Source organism: Oryza sativa, chromosome 11, assembly GCF_034140825.1.
Source record: "Oryza sativa Japonica Group chromosome 11, ASM3414082v1".
NCBI lineage: Eukaryota > Viridiplantae > Streptophyta > Magnoliopsida > Poales > Poaceae > Oryza > Oryza sativa.
In genome coordinates, this window is record NC_089045.1 from 6,812,549 (window position 1) to 6,820,686 (window position 8,138).

Sequence of the window (8,138 nt, forward strand, 5' to 3'; positions counted from 1 at the left end):
TCAAAATGTTGAATGCAGCTATATCGGGGAATTATTAAGCGCCGCAGAAGGGGCGAGCGCTGAGGGCCTCCACGTAGGGTAGGAATAGTAGCGGGGAGTTCGCGGGGTGCTTTTTACTTGAGGGCCCTTTGAAAAGACGGATATTAGATGAGAAGGAGGGAAAAACGCGCGTTGTGACTGCTATGTGAAACTAGAAAGATGAGGGGTTTTTTCGCAAAATCCGCGCAGTAACCCGCCCCCAACCCTAGCCGCCTCTCCTCCTCCCTCTCGTCGAGTCGTCCCGCGCCTTCCCTCTCCTCTCACGCCGCCGCCGCCGCCGCCTCCCCCTCCCGCCTCCGCCCCTCCCTCTCCCTCTCCCTCTCCCTCAGCCATCCTCTTCCTTCGCCGCCGGTCCACTCACCCCTAACCCTAGCCGCTGCTGCCCGCCTCCCATCCTCCTCCGCGGTCGGTCCACTCTCTGCCCTTCGCCGCCTCCGCCGGCCACCACCGCCACCGTCCACGCCTCGCGTCGCCACCCCCCACCCCCGTCCCCGGCCCGTCGCGAGCGACCTCCGCCTCCGCCTCGCGTCGCTGCGGCCGACCTCCGCCTCCGGCCGCCTCCGACGGTCGACGTCCGGATCCGGCCTCCGTGTGGTCAGGGCACGCGGATCTGACCACCCGCGTCCCCTCCTCGCCTCACCCTCTCCCTCTCCCTCTCCCTCTCTCTCTGACCGCCCCCGTCCGAATCCGACTTCGCCGCCGCTCTCCCGGCTTCGGCCGCCGCCGCTCCTGGTGCTGCAGATCGAGGGGCGGCTCAAGATGCCGAGCTTCGTCGTGGCACACATCGGTGGCGGTCTGGGCGGATGACACCCATGATGGCAGGGGCTACTGGCCTCCCGCCCTCATCGCCGTCCTCAACCTGCCGTCGTTGTCACCGTTGTCTTCAACTTGCCGGTCTAGGTAATAGTCTATGTTCAGAGGTTTCTAAATATACATCACAGATACATGTACAGCATTCTGAACGATTCAGTAGTGTTCAAAGAATTATGTAAAACGGGAATTTTAATACGATATGCTGACAATTAGAGTTTTGGATGTCTACCACAATACATCTAGACCACCTTATTGCATCTGCATACTGGATATATAATATTTGCAGGGGGAGAATTTCACATGGTTGAAAGGGTCAATTTAGCAGTGATACATAGTATTTTCGGTTGAATTGGTTAAGGTGCCGCTTTATATGTTTTCAACTCGCGTACAGTTCTTTCATGTTAGTTTTTAATTAATAAGTTTATTTCTTGTGACTATGTCTGTGACTTAAAAATGATCACATAATGACAATGTGTTTGGATGAAAGTAATCATAGAGGCTCATATTTTGGATGACTGCAGCACAGTGAATGTTGTTTCTAGAAGTAATTAAATATTGGCTGCAAAAAATAGAGGTATGAAACTTTCATTTTGTTATTCAATATCTCTGAAATTCCTGTTCGTCCAATCAGGAAAAGCATGTTGTTGCCTTGTTGGCTGTGTGCATGATTGTGTGTTTGTAGTGTCTAATTCATGTAAATATGTTCACACTTGCTTTTACATTTTAATGGATAAATAATAGTCTTGCATACAAGTAATCCGATACAATGAGATATGGGGTGCTGTTGGACTTTATATTTATGTGCTGGAGACATTGGTGCAGGTGGATTTTGTATATCTGTTGGCATGGCTGCTCATTGACATTGTACGCACCCTGTTTTAAACAGCTGTAGTAGGCAGCTACGCCACATACAAAGAACAGTCCTTTGTTTAACCTCTTCAAGGCTGGTGGGCTGGGACGCTCTTGAGGCTATCCACGTCAGATTTACTGTACATTTTTTTTGTGTTATTTTACGTATTGTCATGCTTGGCTCTTCCGCTGCACGAAGCAGACCTAGCTGTTACATGGCTGGCGGCCTAACGCAGTGGACCGTACATGTGAATGCCCGTAGTGCAGGTCGAGCATCTAGGATTAGTTTGGCAGGTCCACTAACTGGTTGGTCCCACGCGTCATCCACACTAATTTGTTTGTTTTCATTCAGTTCGCCAATTGGAAATTGGAACTGCGGCTGAGCCGTGGTTTAGTATAAGAAGAGCAGATGAAAAAAATGAAGCTCCTTCCCCGGTCCTCACCTTGAGCCCAGCGCAACCATCTCATCTTTCCCGTATTCTATCCTCTTCGACTCTTCTTCCCTTCCCATCTCCTGTTTTCTTCCTCCTCCGCTCGTCTCCTTCGTGCTGGACGGCGCTTCTCCTGCCGCTACAGCTGAGCTGCCGCCGGGAATAGCACTGGCCACCAGGAGAGGTAAAAAGAAAAAAAAAAACCCTTCTTGCGACATCAATTCCGCCGATGCCCTCCTCTGAATCGATATGGCTGATATCGCTTATATGAATCAGTTTAGCTGTCTGTCTGGTCTGTGGTTCCTCATGTTGGATAAGGGTGTCCCTAGGCATCCAGGACCCCTCAAGGTCACCCTAGGCTGCTTATATAAACCCGACCTCTTGGCTGATCGGATCCGCACTTGATTCCTCTCAATCTTTCTCTATCTATACGTTTGAAGTCCTCATTTCCTTCACCTAAACAAGCTATTCCGTGTGCGTCGTTGATTTGATTTGTTTTGTCTGGTGTTTTTGGCTGATTGGTTTGTGATTTTTGTTTTTCAAGATCAGCATTAATGGTGAGTGTTCGTGAGCACACGTTTGGATCTGGTTTTGTTCTTGTTGTGTGGATTGGGTGTGGATTTGTGATGGGGCTTTTGGTTTGGATGCTGCAGGTTCGGCCGCATTGGCAGGCATTGGCGTTGCAGAGCGAGTATGTTGAGCTCGTCGCCGTCAATGACTCCTTCATCACCACTGAGTACATGGTACCGCCTTCTTCCCTCGCCTTCATCATGACCTTTGTTGTTCATGATGTTAAATACTATATGTTATTAACAAAAAAAATTATACAGATCACATCTCTTTATGTGGGGGGGGGGGGCACTGGAATTCCTGTTTGTAGTAGAAAGAAAAGATGATCCAGCTTATCATGCTGTTTCACATTTGATAGCAGAATACAAGGTAAGCAGAAAACCTTACAAGTAATAACTAATAGTGTTATTCTCCAACGCCTGTCTGTAACTCTCTTTATCCGTTGTAACCTTGTTAGTTCATATGATTTTCAGGACAAGTTGGAGGCAAAGGTGGTTGTAGCTGGGCTCTGAACTACATGTAGCCAGAAAATCCATAATCAGTTAGTATGTAAATCACTTCATTCTCACCCTTGATGTGTATTCTGTTATCCTTTTTCACTATGCAAAGCTGGATCTTATCTAGGTCGTTCTAAACACATGTACTTGCATGTTATATTCATAACTGAGTACTGTTAGAAACTGAAAATACACTAATAGTTCATCACACTTTTATCAACTAAAGAACCTGGCTGCCTGTGGAAGTCAATAAGCTTTATGTGCTATGCCTTGCGAGCATTGGATGCCAAAATTGAAAATGGGACTCAAAAGTCATAAGATCTAAGTTTTCAGCAGTTGAATAGTATCATCTTTTGATTTTTGTCTATTTACCAACCAAGCATGATGAGTTGACAGGGTATATTAATATATATAAAGAGCAATATTTATAAGAGAGAACTACAAGATTAGAATATACTGGAGAAAAATTAAGTTTCCAAAAAATTGCTCTTTATATATATTAATATACAATGAAGCGTGCCAGAACGTGTACACTTAACAAACACATACAATCCCCCCAAAAAAAAAATTTCCCGTTGTTGGATACTTGGTTTGATTTTAGACAATTCATTTATCCATGTACAAGAAGTTAGACCAGGCAGTGAAAACAAGCTATTTTTGGTGTTCGGTTTTGTTCTTGACAGTATTTCCTGCAATCCATGTAATTTTTAAAATGTTTTTTTTTATGCACTGGTTGTAGGTAACTCTTGATCTGGCTAAAGGTGTATATGCAAAGTTCATTGACTGGGATGAACAAATGTTCGATCAGGAAACATGTACGCCTGCTCATTCAGCTAAGTATGTGCCATATTATTTCCATATATGTGAATTTAGATTTTTCATCCAACCTATTTATTTTTTAGTACAGCTTACATAAGTGTCTCTTTCAGCACAGCTATTAGTGAAGACCTTGGACAGGTTGAGTACGTTTTGAGTGACAGAACTGTAACACTGACAGAAAACATAATGATTTTCAGAAGATGTTGGATGAGTGATACTCTATATGGAGAAAACAATGGGGATGCTTTAAAAGGTTATCCACTTATGTTCTAGCTACCAGGAGAAATTCTCTTTTCTCTGGGCTTTAGTGTGATACAATGTTATTTGTTTGCACATCTGGTCATGAACTGTCTGACTTTCTTCAGTGGCATGTCAAATGTTGATTCACGAGTGTTGAGTTAAATAGGAATTTGCAAACAGCAACAATAGATGCTCCCCATTAGTTAAGTCCTTACAGTGCATTGTAAACTCAATCAACCTTCTGTTTCTGGCTCAGCTTATGTGAAGGTGTCAGGGATAATAAAGGGGCTGTTTGGTTCATTCCCTCACTTTGCGACACCACACTTTAGTCATGCCACAGTTTCTTAGGTGTGTATTTGTTTCATTCTCACAATTGTGTCGTGCCACACTTTGTTAGCCTTAGGTCCCACTTGTCATACTCAGTTTTAGAGCTAACTATACCACACTTGTGGCCAACTATTTTCTAGCCACAATTTTGCTTCATGCCACAATTTGGCTAAGCTTGTGGCATCCCTAGGCATCATCCAAACATCTCCTTAGGTGCCTGGGTTACTCATTTTTTGGAGATTTTACCTTCTATAAATGTGCCTGGGTATTAACTCATGCTTTTTAAGTAGGTGAATTGTTCATGCATTACATCTAACACACTAATCTTTATTTCATCCTTTCAGACTATACTGCATGATACCTTTTTCTAGGCTGCAGGAACTACACAGAATTATTTTCATGGATTTGTTCAATTATATTATCAATATTGATATATCATTTATTGGTCAATATTTTGTTTTGCTCTCTATATAACTAATTGTTTTTCCTCTCTAATTAGATGCCAGATTTCTAGATGCTGTTTCGCGTAACGATCCTGATATTGTCAAATTTCTCATGGTGATGGCTCTTTGCAGTACAGTTGTTCCTATCAAAAGGTAAGTGGCATCTTCTTTATGTTACAGTACTGTACTTTGAAAATGCCTGCTGTTTAGTTATTCCTTATAACTTTCCTAATTTCAGCAATGATGGTACTATAACATACCAAGCACAATCACAAGACGAGGAAGCTTTGGTCACTGCTGCATCAAAACTAAATATGGTGCTTGTGAGTAAAGACAGCAACACTGCTGGTTGGTATATTTTTGTTAGATTAAGATGATATGACAATGAATTGCTCTAACTAGGTTGCTTTTTCTTATCTCAGACTGATTTTTGCATTCATTTCACTATTTTCTATTTCTACAGAGATTTCTTTCAACGGTTGTAAGTTCTATTATGATTTGTTGGATATTTTGGAGTTTACTTCCGATCGCAAAAGAATGTCTGCTGTGGTAAAGGATGTCCAGAGTGGGAAGATCCTTTTTCTTTCTAAAGGAGCTGATGAAGCTATTCTTCCTCGTTGTCATCAAGGTACATGGTATAACAGAGAAAACTGCATCGTGTTTATGTGATATCATGCATGTACACCCCTCCAGAATAATTAATCCATCTCGTTTGAATATAAATACATTCTTAGGTGTCATTTTCTGAATTTAATTATCTCGAGGCTTATATTCTATGCTTTTACTCCATCTCACTATTTCTATGTTTATTGAATCACACTTAGATATGATTCATGTTTGATAGTTCAAATATGGGCTTTTAGACCTTTTTTCCAGTATGTGTATTATATGCATTATGGGTGTATTAAATTCTTTTTATAATATATCTTTTGAAAATTAATATAGTAAGGATAAAATCCCTCATATAATAAACCCTTTTTCGAGGACAACTCCATGCCTACATCTTTTTTTTTTCCTGGAAGTGCTACTCTGCTGTGCTCAATCATATTTGTTTTTACTGGATTGAAGAGTTGAACCTCTTCAGGTTATATTTAATTCCTAATATACTTACTTTTATTCTCTTTTCTTCCATGAAGCTGGTGATGGTAGTTGGTGCTCGAGATCCCTTATTCTATTGCTGTCCTGATCTTGAGGTGCTTATCATGATTTCTGGGATAGTATTTTTCACGTTCAAGCAAATATCTAATACCTATAGCAAATGGGTTGCGGCTTCCCCCTGGTAGATCAATGCTCACCTATCACGCATTGTAGTAGTAAAATTGCTCAAGAGATCGTATTCATGAATTCTCCTTCGAGAAATCTGTGTTGCTTCAGGATGGATTTTTCAATTGGTCCTCGTCTAAGAAAAATATTTTACAATTGGAGTAATTAATTGTGGGAAACTGCAAACTATTTGAAGGTGTAAGTGAAAATACAATTTTTTGCTTACTGGTAGCCATTTTACTTGGTTTTTGGTAAGAGATACCGGCTGACCCTTCCAATATCCAGGGCACCACACCAATTGGTTGGAAATGGAGGATTCAAAACCAACAGCGCCTATTTGCATGTTTTATCATTGGGACTCTAGGTTTTGTATGTATATGTCGTTCTTCAATAAGTCAAGCACAAATAAGTGAATGATCCTTTCGTCCCTAGCCTTGTATAAATGTATAGTATATCAAATGTACATATTTTTTACTATTTTTTATTACTGTAGCAGAGTCATCCGTATTGTGTGTAACGAAAATTGTGTACAGGCGGCGCGCCATTGGCGCGCCCCATCATCTAGTATTTCTAATGATATGCAGAAAAGTCATGCATATAATTGTAAGTGATATGACAGGACATGTAATTTTTTCGGCAAAATTTAGCTATATCGACTGTTTCCTGTTGTTTATTTCTATACATAAATGAAAACACCGTTGTTTAGTTCAGAGGTTCATTTGTTAGTCATCGAAGCGAGACCACCTTGCTTATCACAGTAGTTTATCTTCAAGTTATGAAATGGCCAATATTCTTTTTTGTGTAAATACAAATAATAACTAGAGTGGCAATATACATTTTGGTTGTTTTTTAGCCTTGTCCAGATAATCAGGACCACATCAAGCGAAATGGATGGGTAATTTTAGATATTTATTATTTTGTGTATTTGAGAGGGGCAATACATGTACTTTATGGCAAAGCTTGTTCCTAGATGGTATTGTGGATACATGTTTATTTTTCTCATAACTCTATCTTTTTTTTATCCTAACTATCATCGTTATATTTTTCCCATACAATATCATATATATATATATATATAGGGAAAAGAAGATATGAACCTAGGTTCATCTGCACCACCAATCTATACCGTTGGAATTCTTTAAGATGTGTGCTAGCAAATAGTCCATCATCCTCTCAAATCAGGCTTACTGTGTAGGGAGCATGGGGCATGAACGGTACACAATACTACTGTGCTTCCCAGGGTTTCAAAAACCGCCGGGGGCCCGGTTACCGCCACCCGGCGGTACGGCGGTTACCGGTGGTAACCGCGGTAACCGCTCAAAACCGCGACAAATTTACAAATCGAAATTTGAATTCAAAAATTCGGGCAAACCGCGCGGTTTGGCGCGGTTACCGCGCGGTTTGACGCGGTAACCACGCGGTTTGGCGCGGTTACCGCGCGATGTGTAATGGGTTGCACAGTAACGGGCCGGCCCATTTTTTTTTTCTTTTTCCAATTTTCAAATTTATTCTCCGTTTTGCTCTCAAATTTGAATAAATATTACTCTTTTTTGAGAAATTTCTTCACCATAAAACACTATAAATCAAGCACTACCTTCACTATTTTTTTTGATTTTTTTCTTTTTTTTTAAAATTTTTGAATTTAGACGAATTTTATTAAACCGTACTGCGCGGTACGGGTAACCGTACCCCCGCGGTACGGGCGGTAACCGCGGTAACCGCGCGGTTACCGGTGGTTTTTCACACCCTGGTGCTTCCTCTCATCGCTTTTCAGTCTTCCAAGTTTGCCCCTGACTTGTTCCACGCCATTTTTTATCTTACGCATATAAATTAAGGAGGTTAAATTA

At 41.5% G+C, this 8,138-nt stretch overlaps 1 protein-coding gene across 5 annotated transcripts; it reads left to right on the forward strand.

Moving 5' to 3' along the window:
• Nucleotides 1-792: 792 nt before the first annotated feature.
• LOC136354044 (phospholipid-transporting ATPase 2-like) lies at nt 793-6,941 on the forward strand. Of its 5 annotated transcripts, none has more exons than XM_066305619.1 (10): nt 793-939; nt 1,374-1,426; nt 2,786-2,875; nt 3,939-4,036; nt 4,129-4,271; nt 5,085-5,181; nt 5,267-5,376; nt 5,492-5,656; nt 6,165-6,489; nt 6,577-6,941. In XM_066305619.1, exons 2-9 carry the CDS (start codon nt 1,382-1,384, stop codon nt 6,212-6,214), a joined length of 798 nt encoding a protein of 265 aa, XP_066161716.1. In that variant the 5' UTR covers nt 793-939; nt 1,374-1,381; the 3' UTR covers nt 6,215-6,489; nt 6,577-6,941. The 5 variants fall into 5 exon arrangements, with proteins under 5 accessions (XP_066161716.1, XP_066161720.1, XP_066161719.1 ...); XM_066305623.1 differs by having other exon boundaries at nt 5,267-5,351; XM_066305622.1 differs by having other exon boundaries at nt 4,216-4,271.
• The last annotated feature ends 1,197 nt before the right edge of the window (nt 6,942-8,138 follow it).